This window comes from Physeter macrocephalus, chromosome 15 (genome assembly GCF_002837175.3).
Source record: "Physeter macrocephalus isolate SW-GA chromosome 15, ASM283717v5, whole genome shotgun sequence".
NCBI classification, from domain to species: domain Eukaryota; kingdom Metazoa; phylum Chordata; class Mammalia; order Artiodactyla; family Physeteridae; genus Physeter; species Physeter macrocephalus.
In genome coordinates this window covers 17,752,659-17,770,271 of record NC_041228.1, presented here as the reverse complement: position 1 = coordinate 17,770,271, position 17,613 = coordinate 17,752,659, and the positions used below count along the sequence as shown (strand labels likewise).

At 46.0% G+C, this 17,613-nt stretch overlaps 1 protein-coding gene across 1 annotated transcript in view; it reads right to left on the bottom strand.

Annotated features, from left to right (window-relative positions):
* Nucleotides 1-10,900, bottom strand: part of SNTB1 (syntrophin beta 1) — a 246,707-nt gene extending 235,807 nt beyond the window's left edge. Inside the window, exons 1-2 of the mRNA XM_024129385.3 lie at nucleotides 10,676-10,900; nucleotides 9,730-10,509 (exon numbers count right to left, since the gene is read on the bottom strand). Coding sequence (XP_023985153.1) covers nucleotides 9,730-10,303 — 574 coding nt within the window. The 5' untranslated portion in view covers nucleotides 10,304-10,509; nucleotides 10,676-10,900. The remainder of the gene's footprint in view (nucleotides 1-9,729; nucleotides 10,510-10,675) is intronic.
* Between the last annotated feature and the right edge of the window lie 6,713 nt (nucleotides 10,901-17,613).

The following is a 17,613-nucleotide window of genomic DNA, read 5'->3' as shown; positions in this document are numbered from 1 at the left end:
AGCCATGGCTCACGGGCCCAGCCGCTCCGCGGCATGTGGGATCCTCCCAGACCGGGGCGCGAACCCGGTTCCCCTGCATCAGCAGGCGGACGCGCAACCACTGCGCCACCAGGGAAGCCCCGAAAAATTATTTTAATAAATAGTTGTGTAACAATTTTACACCATACCTCATCAATTCAAACTGCCCATTCCTTTTCATATTTTATCATCTCTGAATTGGGGGATGGGCCTTAAAATCTCTGAGGATGTGGATGGAAACCAAGTTCTTGCAGAGAGTATTTATAATTTCTCCTATCATTCATCGGGGGCCTTCTCTATCTGAAAACACTTGAGATTAGATTATCTGCCTAAGTACTTTTTAAGACTCACACTGACATTGTATATTCAGACTTCAATATTTATTAGAACCAATTTGCAATTCAAAATTATTGGAGATATAGTCTTCCTTCCTTCTACCAGTACCAAATTTGAAATGAGTGCCTTTGTTGTCCCTTTTTGTGTGATGGGTTTATTTTTCATTTATTCCTGCATTGAAGGCATAGCCCTTTGGTGTCCCAACTTTATGCAGGTAACCTATCAGACTTCCCATCTTAGACAGTTTTTTCTTTCTTAAGGGTACAAAAACAATGACACATCTTCCACTGGATGGTCTCTTGGAGACCATGAAACACAGTACTAAATAACAGAATAAAACACTAAAGTATATTTCTGACTTAGTAATGATTATATAAATATTTTACATTTTTTGTAAAAGAAACATTTGGGTTTCTTTGGGTTAATAAGATCTCCACATTCCTATAATTACTAGAAAATTTTTTAAAGAGTTCTGAATTTTGCTGTGTAGGTTAAATCCCTACTTGCCTACTGTTCCTTCACAAAACACTTTTCTGCATGTTCCTGCATATCAGCATTTCAAGACACAGTTCACATTTGCCCACTAAAAGCCACAGCACCCTACGCTGTGGTTTGGATGATGGAAAGCATCTGATGTGACTAAAAATCATCAGTGAAATACACCCTTGTGGGATCATAATTCACCCCTGCAAGGCAAACGAACTCTCCTAAGCCATCACTTACATCATTTGGTTCCCTACATGGCAAATACCAAGCTGTCCCTTGTGCCCCCCAAAAGGCTTTATAGAACATATGATTGAACCCTTCATTTAACTTATATGATTGAACCCTCTATCCAAAAATAATACTTAGATAAGCATGAGACCTGACATATTACACAGTTAGTAATTATTTAGTGCAGACTACGTGCCAGGCAATGAGCTAACCACTTTACATACATAATCACTCTACTCCTTACAATGAACCCACTGATTAAGAAATTGAAGCTTGTAATTAAGTAACATGCACGAGATCACACAGGGAGAAAGAGGAAGCTTGCAAATTCAAGCCCAGACAAAACAAATCCAAGGCTCACCCTCTGAACCATTGTCTTTTACCACTTTGAAAAAAAACAAAACTGCGAAAGGAAGAAACAAGAGCAGTTTGAACAGCAATGCAAACAAACTGGACATGTCCACTGCAGTCACCCTCAGCAACCCGTTAAATTTTAGACAGAGCCTCCCACATTTATGAACATGCTAAGAACGATGCTTCAGTCCACAGGGAGGAGCAGTTTTTAAAAGTACTGAGCTAAAGTAAGGGTCATCCTTTTAAGTTCCATGATAATCATTATTAATCATGAACTTTTCCATCTTGTCTATTCTGCGCTGGGAATGGGGCTCATTTGTGCGGGTCTGTTAGGATATTTACTTTGTGGTGCATATTAAATATTTTCTCTTAACTCTCACTCTGCAGGCCAGAGCTAAAGGCAAGCATTATTATAGATCAAAGCCAGTGAAGTGGGTAATGAGGTTTGGTACGTAAAACACTTCTTATAAATACGGGGGGAAATTCTGGCTTTTCTTTAACATTAACTGTTTTGAAATGCATCATCTGAAGTAGAATTCTTAGTAGGCCAGTAGCTGCCAGAGAATAATTTCCCTTCGCCAAAGAGAACACTGGTGGCTTTGGTTAGATGTCTTTCACAAGTGTGGAGCCATGTGCAGTGAGTTATTTTTATACATACTTCATGGGGTGACGGCTAAAATGCACCACTGAACAAGAAGAACATCCCCTACCCCGGCAGAAAGAAGGAACTGAAGGACCATTCCGATCGGCTTCACTTAAGGAACATGGTCTGAATTCTCAGGCTGATACATAAGCTTAAAAAAGAAACAATTAAAATATCTAAGCAGAGAGTTTTCATCTCCTTGGGTAGAAAGCGTTCTTACTTATTCAGATGTGTAGGTCCCTGTGCCACAGCCGGGCAAAGGCAAAGTGGTTATAAATATAACACGAAAAGGATAATTAATTACATTTTCGGATCACTTTTAAAATCATGCCTGGCTCCTCTTTTGTCAACTGTCTTTCAAGACTGGTCTATGTTAAGTAAGTGCTTCCTAGGTTTATAAAGTCCCTTCTCTATTCCTCTTCTCTACAGGAAAAGGTATAGTTTTCATTATCGGATGGCAAATGTTTATCACCATAGTCTAACAGCAGGACTGCTGGAGGATGGGAGTCATAAAAAAAGGGTCATTGCTAAATCCCCCAATTTTTTCTCTCCCTCCCTCCCTTCCTTCCTTCCTTTCTTCCATCTGTCCTTCCATTTTTTCCTTTTCTAACACATTTTAACAGCCTGATGTCTGCCAGGTACTATGCTATATATGCTGGGGTCAAAATCACCCTATTTGTCTTACTAATCTCAAGTACTTCACAATCAGCCTCAAATGCCCTACCTCCCTAATTACCGTAAGACTCCCCAAATCAGAGGCCAAGGCTTATTCCTCTGAGACTTCTTTTGGTCCCCACACGATGTCTTGAGTTTGTGTAGTGCGCAGCGGAAGAGCTGATGGGGTGTTAGATAATCTGATTTCCAGCTGTCATTGACAGGTAACCTGGGACCAGTCACCTAACCCTCCTGTGCAAAAGGCAGATTGTAACACCTGTCCAAGCATCCACAAAGGGGTGACCCGGTGACAAAATCATAATGTGAGTGAAGCCCCTTTACAAACCTAAGCCTTACTCATGGAGTTGCCCCCAAGTAAAATTCAGGGTCAAGTGGCCGTGTCCCACGGTAGCTGGGTGGAAACGGGGAGCCAGTCATTTCGCTAAAGCCCTGCCAACCTCATGCTAGAAGCATCGCCCTAGAGAGCGAGCTTCTTGAAATGTGAAACCGAGCGTGACATTTCCCTGCCTAAAACACTTCACCCTCAGAATGAAATCCAATTCTGTAACAAGGCTTACCAGCCTTGCCCCCTGCTCAGTTCTCTGGTCTTTTTTCACTCTTGCCCTTCACCAAGGTCTGAAGGTCACATTCTACCCGCTCAGCCACACTGGGCTACAGCTGATGGCCAAGCTCTTTTTTAGGCTGCCCGGAGGCATTTGCCTTCCCTAGCCCTAGAGGGGCTCAGCTGCCTTTCCCATGGGAGACCACAGCATCCCATAAAACCCCGCATGTTCCCCTTTTCACTCCATCCCGTAGTTGCCTGCGTGGTGCTGATCTGTGTCTGTCACTCAAATGTTGCTTCTTGAGGGTAATCCCCTAGTGGGGTGGGGCACATAGAAGACACTGAATAAATAACTCGTTAGAGGCCTAAATATATGAATGAATGAAGAACTCCTCTGCAGTGAGACAGGAAGTGATTCTTTACTGGGGTTCAGTGTATTCATGAAGTCCTACCTGGGAACTCTGCACCATTATGACTTCAGCAAACCAGATGTGGTAGCAGAAAAATTATCCCTCCCCACCACCCCCTGAAAAGAAGATGCCTAGTCTCCAGATCCTGTGAATATGTTACCTTACATGGCAAAGGGGAATTAGGGTTGCAAACTGAATTAGGGTGGCTAAACATTAACTTTAAATGGGGAGATTATCGTGGATTATCTGGATGTGACCAATGTAATCACAAGGGGCCTTTAAAATGCAAGAAGGAGGTATAATAGAGGTTGGAATGATTAGAGGTGAGAAGGACGCAAACTGCTACCCCAGGCTTAATGGAAGGGAGCCATGAGCCAAGGCATGAGAGTGGTCTCTAGAAGCTTCTGGAAAAGAGCCTCCAGAAAGGAATGCAGCCCTGCAGATATGTTGATTTTAGCTCAGTGAGATCTGCATCAGGCTTCTGACTTTAACAGACTTTAACAGACTGTAAGATAGTAAACTTGTGTTTTAATTTGGGTTTCTAGTTATTTGTTACAGCCAGAGTAGAAAACGAATATTTCAAACAAGAAAGTAGAAGAAAGACCTCATAAAAACAAATCATTCCACCTCTTGGAGCTTCACTTTCCTAATCAACAAGTTGAGGATAAGCATCCCTAGTCTGCTTATTTTATACAGCTATTCATGAGGATCAAAAGCTTTAAGGCTTGTGCTTAAATCTCAGCCTCAGCATTTATTCACTGTGTTTCTTTGGCAAGTGGCTTAATTGATCTGTGCCTCAGTTTTCTCATCTGTAAAACAGACATACTGATAGCATCAGGTTATTATGAGATTCCACTGATTTAGTCCATGTAAAGTGCTAAGAACAGCATCTGGTACAAGGTAAATATTATATACGTGTTAGCTACTATCACACGTGTAAAAAGAGTTTACAAAAGGTTAGGCATTATAAAGTGGTAAAGTAGAATTAGCATGCTTACAGAACACTGGTTCTTAAGAGGTTGGTTCTTGCCCTTCCCCAATAGCAGTTCATAAATTTATGGAGGCATTTTAGAGGTCAAGGTGGGTCATGGTGGCATACGACTAGCATTTAGTGATAGCCACCAGGGATCCAAGACACCTTGCAACATCTGAGCCAGTCCTTCACAGTGCAAGATTTTTCCAGATCCCAAGTGATACTACATAGCCCTATCCATCTTCATTTGTAGCTATGCATCGATTGTAATTTTACATACAAGTCCTAGCATCTACCTCCTTCATTATGACCTCTGGTGTAGCTGTACCATGCAGTTATCTATTGAAACACATTTTTTATAATTCACTTCATTTCCCCATTTTTTAATTTTAGTAATAGGGCATTATTTTGATTTTAAATTTAAATTAGAGTTAGGTTATATTTATGAAATTCACTTCATGATAATAAAAGGGGTGTTAGAAAGATTTGTTAATAAAAGTGTGTTGGGTCTGAATTTATAAGATATGAAGTGAAATAAGGTTTAGAGATGGCTTACCCCAGCTTTCTAGCTTTCCAATGAAGAAAATTAAGGTTCAAAGAAATGAAGTATATTGCAAAAAGTGTAATTATTAGTTAAAAGATAACTCGTTTCAAGATTCTAATTCCAGGGTTCTTGGGTATTCTTTAAGAATCTGTACTTCCTAAATAAATTAATATTCTTTAAACTTCAAATTCTCATCCAATCCTGAGATTGTATGCCAGCAAAATCACTGCCCTTCCCTTGCACCCTGCCATCTCCCTGCCCCATCATCCTTACTTCCTCCACTGGAGAAAGTGATTTTGAAAGTGACATTTTAGATGATCTCAACAGACAAGAATTCCTGGGAGCAGTACTGAGGGAGGAACTCTGTGGAGAAGGTTAATGCCAACAACTGTCTCTGACTTTCTCCTTTGCATTTCCATTTTTTCTAGTCCAGTTCCATAAGTGACCTTTGTACCCAAGGATAATTCTGTCCACCCCTCACGTCCACTTCCGGAACATTCTGCACTCCTTGATCTCAACAAAGTTCTGAAGAAACTAATTTTATTGTCGCTTCAGTTACAAAAAGGTTGATACAGTCCAAATTATGATTTTACTATTAATATAAGGGCAAAAAACTCTTCCCCCATCCCCCCTTCTGTACCCAAAGCTGCCAAAGACGTTTATGCAGGTATGCCCTGCCCAGCTCCAGAGGGTGCAACCCTGGAGTTATGAGGTTCAGTATCTGCATGGCTGAAAGCAGGGTCCCTGTTTACATCTCCCTAAAATGGGAAATGAGTTCACAGTGTGAAGATTTCTGATCTTAACTTTGATGCACGTTTGGTTTAACACCGACTTAGCTGGCATAGTTTATTCACTCTTTAAGTCTGATTTGCAATTTAGTCTCTTTGCCCGCCATGTGTTCAATGATGGAGGCTTGGTCACATTGTAAATTTGGGCCATATCGCAGCAGCTCCCTCTTGATAGCCAGACACTTGGTGATTAGGGCTTTGAGACTCAATCGTCTTTCCTGTCTCTCCCTTTTGAGTGGTCCACACAATTGCTGTTTCCTGCTCAAGGCTGTCCCAAGCATGTCAGCACATTCGAGGAGTGGGGAAGAACACCTTGAGCCCAATAACTGATGAAGCTTCAACTGATTCAAGCACGCAGTTGACGCAGAAGCTCAGATTATCAATTTCACCTCGAGGTTTTAAGTATGAGCTTTTAAGTCTGATAGACCTGGATGCCTTCTAGCTCTGGTAGTTTATGCAAATAACCTGTAAACTTTAAACTTGTAAAGTCTGTAAACTTTAGTTTCCCATCAGTAAAATGAGTAACAGTAGCAACTAAACCATGGAGGTACCAGAAGTGTACACGAACAAATGTAAGTAAAACCTGGCACATATTAAGTGCTCAAGAGATGTTAGCTGTTGCTGTGATTCTCTTTTCCCAGAGCAAAGGTCTCCTAACATTACAGTTCTATAGTACAAAAACAACAACAACAAAACAGAATAAAAATTTAAAAATATAAACTCTAGTAAAGGAATAGGAAAGGTGTGTCCCTTAGAAGGGGCAATTTCATCTTCATGTGAATTGTAAAAATTATCACAGCAGGCATTTGATACATTCTGTCCTGCCCCCCAACTCCCCCGGCCTTTTAAAATTCTCAGAGTGCTCTTCCATACAGCACCCCATTAAGTAAGCCTTTCTTTATTCTCATTTTTCAGAAAACACTGAGGCTCAGGGAGGTTGACATCCTTCTGTGGCAGAATCTAAGACTACAATGCTGGCATTGAAATTTGCTGGGCGGGGTTTCATTTCACAGGATGTACCATTAGTAGAGGCAGTCAGTCTCCACTAGGGGGCGCATGTCACATAATGGTGGTCATATTGGCTGCAGGTGAGGGATGAAACTAGTCTCCAACCGCTCCCTCAAAAATCAAACAAACCAAAATAAGCAACCTAAATAGAAAACAGTGTCTTTGCCATATAAATATATGTTTAATACATCTCCCTTAGCCCTCTGGTCCAACTAGATTACATCAGCAAGGCCTTTCCTATGTAGAAATTCTGAAATCAAGATGGCATTTCAGTGCAGTAGCAAGTAGACAGGTGATTTTATTTTATTAAATTTTTTTCAAGATTTTTTTTTTTGATGTGGACCATTTTTAGTCTTTATGGAATTTGTTGCAATATTGCTTCTGCTTTATGTTTTGGTTTTTTGGCTGTGAGGCATGTGGGATCGTAGCTCCCGGACCAGCGATTGAACCTGCACCCCCTGCATTGGAAGGCGAAGTCTTAACCACTGGACCGCCAGGGAAGTCCCGATAGGTGATTTTAAAAAGCCCTTCCCATGGTTCTGAAAACTCCCTTCAGCTGGGAATCCCTGTACTAGGCCAAGCTACAAAAGAGAGGTTGTGTGCTATTTGATTTGATGATACATGATCATTCCCACCTCATTTCGGACCAATACTCTCAGAAGAAGAGACACCGTTTTGGCGGGGGAGAGGGTTTCTTGCTTATCTTAATAGCAGTCAATTTCTGAAAACTCAGGCTTGGAATAAGACTGCTGCCCAAAGCCCAGGTGGGTCGTGTCTAGGAAGCCCATAGGTCTGCCCCTAGAGGTCCTGCCTGGAACATACAACAATTCGTTGTAAGAATGTTACCTTCAGAGATTTTTACAAAGCTCACTTTTCAGTTGCTGCACCAATAAAGTCAGACAACTGCTTGACTTTTTTTTCTTTGTCTAAGTTTATTTTAAACTGTAGTGAGTCACATTTTCTTCCTCTTTTGGGGTGAGAGAGTTTTTTTGTTTTGTTTTGTTTACTTCTTTGCTAAATCACTATTCATTAAAGTGAAACTGAGGAGAAGAAGAGACATAATGAAGGGCAGTGCCTGAAATAGAAGTGAGCTGCCTTTGTGTCCCCTGATATTTTGCAGTAAATATTACAAGCCAAGCAGGTGTCCAGCCGTTTATAGTCCAAACTACACTTGCTCCAGATTCCACCTGCCCCTTGTCACACAAGCCGACACACACTTGAATCAAGAAAACTTTTTTTGTTTACTTATGTTAACCATAAAGCCAAAGCAAATAGCCTTCCACTTTCTGGATCCTGGGTAGCAATTAAATATGAAGACATCACAAATCCTCTAGACAAATGATAGGGGGGAAACATGTATTCTAGGCCAGGAGGTGGGCCATGTACCAGAGAGTTGCATCAGCTGTTACAGGGAACAGTTGGTTTCCCAACTTCGAACTTTCTGGGTTTCACACGCCAGCACCACAATTGATGAGCAGGAAATTGACTTAAGTTCTTCATTTAGGACTTAAATCAACCACCTGGTTTACAAGGTCTCAGCTGAAACTTTGTTTCGATGGCCATGGGTTCATTTATTCGTTGACTCAGCAAGCATGTCATGGAGCTCAAGGGAGATGACCCATAACTAAATCAAAGACCCCAGATAACTCAATCTAAGGCGGGGAAAAGCTGGATAAATAGATATTTCCATGACATTAGTGCTGAAAGAGCTATGTACAAAGCAAGCTAAGGGGCAGAGTGGCAGCCATCAAGTGAAAAATGCAGCTGTAGTGGGAAAGGAGAATGTGCTACCCCTTTTACCGCTGCCCTTCTGCCCCAAGTAACGCCCCACAGTCACAAAAGGGCACAAAACGGTGCTACCTACTCTGCTCACATTCGGTAACTAGGAGAATGGGGACAAAAGATCCAAGAGAGTAGTTTCTAAGACACCTCAAACGCAGGGGAAACTGTTTACAAATGCAAAGTTGTTTCCACATCACTCCGGGGGGGTGGAGGGGAAACACCCGGGGAAGCTGCAAGCAGAAACACCACTTCACCAGCCCTCCACTGGAGCAACCTGGAATCCAGACGGCCAAACACCTGGCAGCAGAAGTGAATTTTTGCATAAAGCTGCACCTCACTTCCCAGCCCTGGGCACAGCTCCCGAGCCAGAAGCCCAGTTTCCAATTTGAAAGGAGGGAAGTCGGGAAGGGTGGTGGGAGTTCTAGCATTCACACGTTGCCACCCCTCTCTGGCCCCTTTGAGATTCAACCTTTTTTTTTTTAGCTGGGCAGCCCAGGCTCCTGAGAAGAAAATTGTGCCAAAGCAGAAAACTGTCATTGTTGCTATTACTCAGTGAGCTCGCTTCGGAACGCGGGCGCATACCCTTCATTGCCAGGTTCACTTCCAGCCCCTACACTACACAAGGATTTTGCGCGAATAAAAAGCGAGACAACATCACGACGCCTCCGACTCGGTGCTCGGCACAGAGCAGGAGCTCAAGAAACCCTGCTCGCCTAGCCCTTTCCTACACCCCTGGCGGGTCAGCGCCTGGGACGACCCTAGGGAGGGAACAAGTTGCCCCCAGGTGGGCAAAAGTTGTCAAAACTCCGCCAGCCGCGCGCTGCGGCCCCCTGGTGGGTGACAGTACGCGGGTGGGTGCGAGGACGCGGCTGCGGTGGGGTGGGGGGGAGAGGGGGGCGTGCGCTGCGCATCCCGAGCGGCCTGCCCGGCGTTAACCCCTCACCTTCCAGCAGCACTTCCTTGCCAGCGCGCTTCAGCGCCTGCACCGCCTCGTCGTGGGTGGCGTCCCGCAGGTCGGCCCCGTTTACGGACAGGATGGCGTCCCCTACGTACAGGGCTTGAGTTTGGTCCGCCGCCAGCCCCTTGAAGATCTTGCTGATGAGGATGGGCATCTTGTTCTCCTTGCCCCCCTTGATGCTGATGCCCAGCCCGCCCAGCTCCTGCTTCAGCACCTTCACGCCGCGCTTCTGGTTCGCGATGGACTCGGGCACCTGCTCGGGCAGGTCGGTGAAGGCGGTGCGGACCCCGGCGGGCGAGTCCGGGGGCTGCGCTCCGCCCGCGCCCGGGTGCCCCGCGCCGGCGCCCCTGCAGAACGAGCCATTGGCGGCGGTCCCCATGCCGTTGTACGCCGCAGCGCCCTCCTCGCAGCTCAGAACCAGGGCGTCCTCGCTCAAGTTCACCAGAACTTTGTGCCAGCGAGCCCGCACCAAAACTTCCAGCAGCCCGCTCCGCTGCGCTCGGCCGCCTCCCCCGCCGGCCGGCCCGGCCGCCGCCGCCGCCGCCGCCGCTACCGCCATCTTTCCGGCATTCTTAAAGTGCCATGTGATTGCAAAAGGGGGGAAAAGTGGGGAAGGGTTGCGGGGGGAGCGAGGAGGGCGCGCCCCGCAGGGAGGAGGCGGGACGCGAGACTCCGCTCCGGGACTTCGCCAGAGCGCCCTGCGCGAGTTGGCAACCGCGGCCCGGCCGGTTCCCCCTGGCCTGATCCTGGGCGGGGTGGAGCAACCTAGAAGAAGAAGGAGAGGCAGAAACAGGAAAGGGGAAAAAACCAGCTGCCCGTTGCAAAACCCCAAACCGAGGGGAAGCCGCGTAACGGCTAAGCGCCGGCGAGAGTCGGTAGGGGGAGTCGCTCCCGGGGAAGGGCGGGGACCCAGCGCCCGGCGGCCGCTCACCTGTTCCAGCCGCCGCAGCCTCGGCGGTCGCACGCCGCGCGCCCGCTCGACCCTCCCCGCCTCCCTCCTCCGAGCGCACGTCGCCGCAGGGACAGCCTCCCCCTCCACCCCGCCCCAGGCGTCTCTTCTCCACTCGCCCTTCTCCGCGGGCGCCCACACCGCACTTTGGCGTGGTCTGTATGTCCTGCGTCGGTCTCCTTCCTGGATGCTCCCAAGCCCCCTCCCCTTTCACACCCTCTGTTGAATCGCCTTTCAGCCCTAACCCCCAGGGGTGTCTAGATTCAAATCTCCTCCCTCTGGCTTCCTCAAACCAAGTCTCGGCTTCTCCTGCTGAGTTCTTACCTGTCTTTCCTTTCCGCAGGGACTCTCAGGTAGACTCAGGCAGAGGCCCTGGGTTCCCTGAGAGTCACGAGGGAAGGCTGCCCCAAGAACCCAAAATGAAACGTCAGCATAACCCGAGTGCGGGAAACTTCTTTTTAAATGCAGGACATCTTTCTGCCGGGTCTCTGGAGAGGTGTCTTTGCTGGCTGGGGTTTTCAGCAGGTCGCTGCCTGCCCCAGACCCCAGGGCCAGATGTTCTTCCATTTCTAGCACATTATATGCTCTCTACTTCTGACCTTTTTTTTTCCCCCTAATGCCACCCAAATGCTTCCTGTGACATTCTCTTTCTTCCCAAGATCCAATAGAGAAAGTCCACCGTTTAAGAACTCAGTTGCAATGGATGTCTCTCAAAAGTTCCTTTATGAGTGACTTATGTGGAGCTCAAGCTGCATTTTTCCTGGGAAATGATACTATAATCATTAGTTACCTCCCCAGGCCAATGCGGAAATGCCAACATAACCCATGTCTTAGATGAACCTCCCCGAACCCTCCTGGTCCTTGAACCTCTCAAGTTCTCCCCAACCCTAAGCAGGTCTCATGGAACTCTGGAAGTGTTTCACACTTCTCCTTTCCCTCTTTTTCCCTCCTCTCTCTGCCCTCTCTCCAAAAACCAAAACAAAATTCACAAATCTGAGAATTCCTAAAGGTAAACCCAACCCAGCAAGGTGTCAGGAGGAAAGAAATCTATTGAACACTTTCCCACTGATGTGTATTATCATTGAAAGTTCTCTAACCCTTCCAGAATGACTCACACTTTTAATTGAGAATGTTTAAAAACCCAGACCAATCCCCAAAGATCGGGTGGTTGGTATTCCAGGCAGGGTCCCAGAATGAAATGGAAACATTTGGGTTTTGCTTTGTTTTGTTTTTTTTGAGGAAAAGAAGTCACTGCAGGTAGGTCAAGGGGAATGCTTAGATTTATACTTCTACTTGCAGCATCCTTATTTCCTATATTTCTAACCCACCAGTGTTCCAAAAGCTGTTTATTCTTCTTGTAAAGGTACCCACGGCCGGGACAGCACAGGCGGCACCACCGTTGGATGGGAAAACCGTCTGGGGCTGCCCTCTGCTTTAGAGGCTGAGGACTCACACGCATCACTCTTCAGGAGCCTGAGTGCAGCCAAACGCACTGAGGTGGAGATAGGCACCAGGATGCCAGTGTGATGATTTAGAAATCAAAACAGATCGCCCTTGGACTGAAATCCTCCATTCACATCACACCTGTATCTTGCCTCTGTGGTCAAGCGGTGTCAGAGGCCCAGGCATAACTAGAAGTAATGTATCAATTTGCCATAAGAAATTGCAAGCTCTGGGATGGCAATGTCTCAGAAACTCTGTGATAAGCACATTTTTTCCGGGTAAGCAACCCTGCATGGGAAGGAGTACGTTGCTTGTTGAAAGTGGCATCAGAGGAGCAGAGCAAATATTCAGTATCATTAGGCCTGAGGCATACGTGTCCGCCAGAGATGCCTTCACCAATGGAATTAGAATAATAGCCCCTATTCTAAGTGCTTTATACATGTTCACTTAATCCTCCCAGTAATTCTTGGAGATACTTACTATTATCATCTCTCCTATTTCACAGGTAGAAAAGCGGAGGTACAGATTGTAAAACTTGTTCTGGTCCTGTAGCTAATAAATGGCAGAGTCAGGATACAAACCCAGGGATGAAGAATTTGGACTCTTAATCGTCCTACACTCTCCTAAAAATGCTCAGAACCTGTCAGCCCCAGTGTTCACCTTGGACTGAGGCCAGCCTTTCCACTGGGAGGAAAGCCCTGAGGGTTAAGACCCTTCCCCTAGATATGTGTAGAAAGGTGCAGCCAGCCTTGTCTCTCTGGCCTCTCCTGCTTTCCAAAGTTAGAGCACACCCGGCCCTTCCAGAATTGACACATTCTTTTCTTTAGACGTGTTGGTAAGTTGAAGCTGATGACTGTTGCGGTCTTGCTGGCCTAAAAGCCCTTTCTTATCCCTCACACAGCTCGGCATATCTGGCCCCTGAGCAGTAAGGCTGACCCTCAAAGGTAAACTTTACTTACCTCATTTCTTGGTTCTAGATGGGACTACTGCACCGCAGCCCTGTAATACTTACAATTAGGACAGATTATGTTCTCTTCGGTCTCCCCTTTTGAAGAATGGTCACTGGACAGGTCTGAAAAGACTACTATTTGAAGCTCAGAGAAGAGCAGTGACAAATCCAGGGCCACAGGGTGGGTTTGTGACAGAGACACAACTCGGTTATCAGGAATCCCAGTCCAACTTGAGCATTCCAGATATTACACCTGAAGCCCCCTCCTCCTTTTTTATTTATTTATTTTTTTAAATTTTATTTATTTATTTTTTTTTTTTTTGCGGTACGTGGGCCTCTCACTCTTGTGGCCTCTGCGGAGCACAGGCTCCGGACGCGGAGGGTCAGCGGCCACGGCTCACGGGCCCAGCCGCTCCGCGGCATGTGGGTACCTCCCGGTCCGGGGCGCGAGCCCAGTTCTGTGGGATCCTCCCGGACCGGGGCGCGAACCCGCGTCCCCTGCGTCGGCAGGCGGACTCTCAACCGCCGCGCCACCAGGGAAGCCCCCCTCCTCCTTTTTTAAACCAGATTTCTTTTACTTAGCTCTGTCTCCAGTTCTGTTTCCTCCTTCTGTCCTAAACTGTTGACTTCCATTTCCACCCAGCCCAAAGTGGGATCTTCCCATGGGTGGCCCTTTGCTGTGGGAGGTGCATTTTCCTGCAGATGTTCGGGTGGACTTAGGCTTGCAAAAACAAGTCAGGAAACCCTCAGCAGCACAGAGCAGAAGGTAGTGACACAGCAGCAGCAGCACGTAGCAGAGGGGCAGTGTTCGTCACTCATTCCACAAAGTTTTGTGGTGCGTCTGTCCTGTCCCAGACACTTCTAGGTGCTGTGATATGCGAGCAGACAAATGGTAGGATGTGCCCTATGAGGCTTACCTCATAGTGGGCGGTAGGGTGGAGGAGGAGAAAGACTGCAAACATAAGATACCTTCATGGAGGAGTAAATACCAGGAAGAAAATAAAACAGCAATAGGGTCTAGAGTGACTAGGGGCAAGGGGCATCTATGGGGGGCCACTGTTAAGGAAAACCTTTGTGAGGAGGTGACCTTTGCCTGAGACATGGATGGTAAGAAGAGGGGAATCTTGCAAAGATCTAGGGAAGAGGGTCCCAGGGAGAAGGGAGAGCCAGAGCAAGGCACCTGAGATAGAGCTAAGCTTGCCTGGTTCAAGGGACCAAAGGAGGCCAGCATGGCTGGAGCAGCCCCTGGGAGGAAGAGAGAGACCAAGAGGGGAGATCAGAGAGATAGACTGGGCCAGACCACAAAGGAGGGCCTTGGAGGATTACAGCACAATCCATTCTCCTTGTCCTCTTTGAGCCTCAACCATCATACATTTTGGATTGTCAGGAACTGTCTTAATTACAACTACAGTTGGCCCTCTGCATCAGCAGTTGGTTAAATCCGTGGATGCGGAACTTGCAGTATGGAAAGCCGACTGCTCTATGCCATTTAATATAAGGGACTTGAGCGTCCTCAGATCTGGGTATCCTTTGGGGTTCTGAAACCAATCCCCCTTGGATAGCGAGAGACCGTATTATTTCCTAATACCTACTGAGTCCATTTTTACTGGTTAGAACACATGCTCCAGTGTTTAGGTTTGGAAAATAGGATCATTGTACTTTTGATGCTGTTTCCTGAAGATAGATTGAGCATCTTTAGGGGGATTTATCCAATTACAGAATGGAGTTTGGATATAAGGTCTTCACCTTGTGAAGAAGAGGGGGCAGAAAGCTCCTTGATATCTGGGGGGAAATTAGAGAACAGAATGAGAGAGGAGCAGCAGGGGTGCTTGAAATGCAGAACTCCTAAGTTGAGGCCTACCTGTGTACATACATGTTGACCAAATGCTTACTGAGTACCTGCTCTTATAAAAAACTGAGGAAGGTGCTGGAGACAGGCACACCCAAGGATGCAAAGATAATTAAGACAGGAAGAGACAGACATGTACATAAAGAGCTAATGGGGAGAATGAGATGGCTGCAGTACGTGGTGTGAAATGAATGGAAATAGCCAGATTCCAGATTCTGAATCATAATTCTGGTTAGTGACTCTTATTTTATTTCTTCTTCTCACTATTGAAACTAAAACTGTGCAACTCAGACTGGGACTTGAACCGTCAGGCTGGGACTCAAACCCAGCCAAAACCCAGACTGGGACTTGAACCCCCAGTGTTTCAACTGAGATCACACCTGGTCTCAGGACTTAATGAAGCTCAGGTTCTTGATGTCTCATCACAGAAGGAATTCAGTGAGAGACAAAGTGATAGGTAAGAAGTGGATTTATTTAGAGAGAAACACACTTCACGGACAGTGTGTGGGCCATCTCAGAAGGCGAGAGCAGCCCCAGGGTATGGGGTTGTCAGTTTTTATAGGGGTGGGTAATTTTGTAGGCTAATGAGTGGGAGGAGTATTCTAGCTATTTTGCATAAGGGGTGGGGAGTCCCAGGAATTGGGCCACCGCCCACTTTTTGACCTTTATGGTCAAGAAGGCGAGAGCAGCCCAGGGTATGGGGTTGTCAGTTTTTATAGGGGTGGGTAATTTTGTAGGCTAATGAGTGGGAGGAGTATTCTAGCTATTTTGCATAAGGGGTGGGGAGTCCCAGGAATTGGGCCACCGCCCACTTTTTGACCTTTATGGTCAGCATTGGAACTGTCATGGCACCTGTGGGTGTGTTATTTAGAGTGCTGATGTGTTACAGCGAGTGTATACTAGGGCTCAAGGTCTAGTGGAAGTTGACTCATCCACCATCTTGGGCCTATTTGGTTGTAATCAGTTTATGTCGTGTCCTCAGGCTATGTCATTCCTTTAAAGGTTGTGCCCTGCCCCCTTCCCTACTGTTTCACTATTTTTTGCTTTATTGCAATGTCTTTATTGCATTACTGGAGCAAGCTGGCCAGACTGTCCCCTCCTGGGGAAGGTAAAAAACAAAAAGACCAAAAACTATCTCCCCTCCCCTTCCCTCCATCCTCCCCCACAACTGCTCAGCAATGTCTGAACACATCTGGCGACAAGAACAATTTGCAAAAGTCATCTAGGAACTACATTTTGAACTGTCCCAACACAAGACATATAGTTGGCTTCCTTGTGAATCAGATATTTTTAGGTAACTACATGAATTTTTTTGACTACATCAAAGACAACAGAAGAATAGGTTTTTTACAAGTAACAACATGGCACCAAAGTCACAGGCTGGAATTTGTAAGGAAACAAGATTGTCATAAGTGGCTGCAGCTAGAGCAAGCTGAAGTTGACAGCAGAGGGCTCAGTCAGGCCCCCATCTGGACCCTCTGCTTTGAGGCCACTGAAGCCTCACAGAGACCGACTGAGGAGTCTTAACTGGCAATAGAGACCACCTTGAGAAACGAGGAATTGCCCAGATGCAATTCTTAGCCCAAGAGGACCCTTGAGGCTAGTTACTTGCTGCAAGAAGGGGAAACCCATGGAAGACTCCACGTTGGCTCTCAAAGCTTCTTCAAGGCACAGGAGGAGTGACTCTTATTTTAAAGATGAAGCACTGAGACTGGGGGACAGCTCTTGAACAGAAGGCTGAGCAGGTTCTTTCTTCCCTGGCGTGCCTCAGGAGGCCTACGGGTACATCATCCATTTCAAGTGGGTTGGCCAACACACTGTATTGCATACACCTGGTGTTTAGCTGGGTTGATCCTCAGTAAACTAGATAGACTACCACCCAGACTCTCAGCCAGCCAGGAGATCAGGTGAGTTATCTGATTGCTCACTGTGTTTAGAATGTTGTAGTGGTGACTTTGGGGAACAGGACTAGCTCAAGGCAGAATTGTAAAGTAGTTAGATGCTTATCCTCTCTCTTTTCTTATTGAGTTCCACTCTCTCTCGTTCTCTTCCACTTCTGCTGAAACAATCCATTCCCAGCCTTTTAATATCTATGCTGTAAATTTAAGTCACTTTTCCTAAGGGATATAAATTTGATTCTTTTTTAAAACTGTAGAAGGATAGGTGAGATCCCATATTGAAGACATGTTGGATAAAATGACTCTGAAATCCTAGTAGGCAAGGTGTATCCCACCACATACTAAAACTTTAGCAAGTTGGCCTAAGTAGGCATAGAAGACGTCCTGGTGCAAAGGTAAAGAGGAATAAGAAATCAAAATTTCTTCCATACACGTCTTTAAAATATGATAGCAAGGAAGTGAAAAGTCAAAGGATGATGCTTGAAAAGTGTTGAAAGCAGAATTGATAGGGTCTAGCAATCGATTTGAATATGAGAGCAAAGGAAAAGTGTTTATGGGGAGAGAAATTCATAACTATGTGCTAACTTTTGAATTGCTTCTCTGCATAATTAAACTAGAACTATACAAAAGTAGCCCCAATTAATTGCAAAACTTGGAAACCCAGAGGCGGAAGACGTATTTAAAGGCAAAGGGCTACTGCTCTACTTCTGAAATGAAAATTCAAGCCCTCTGAGGCATCGCAAGACACTGTATTTACATGCAGTGTCCACTGGACTAAACT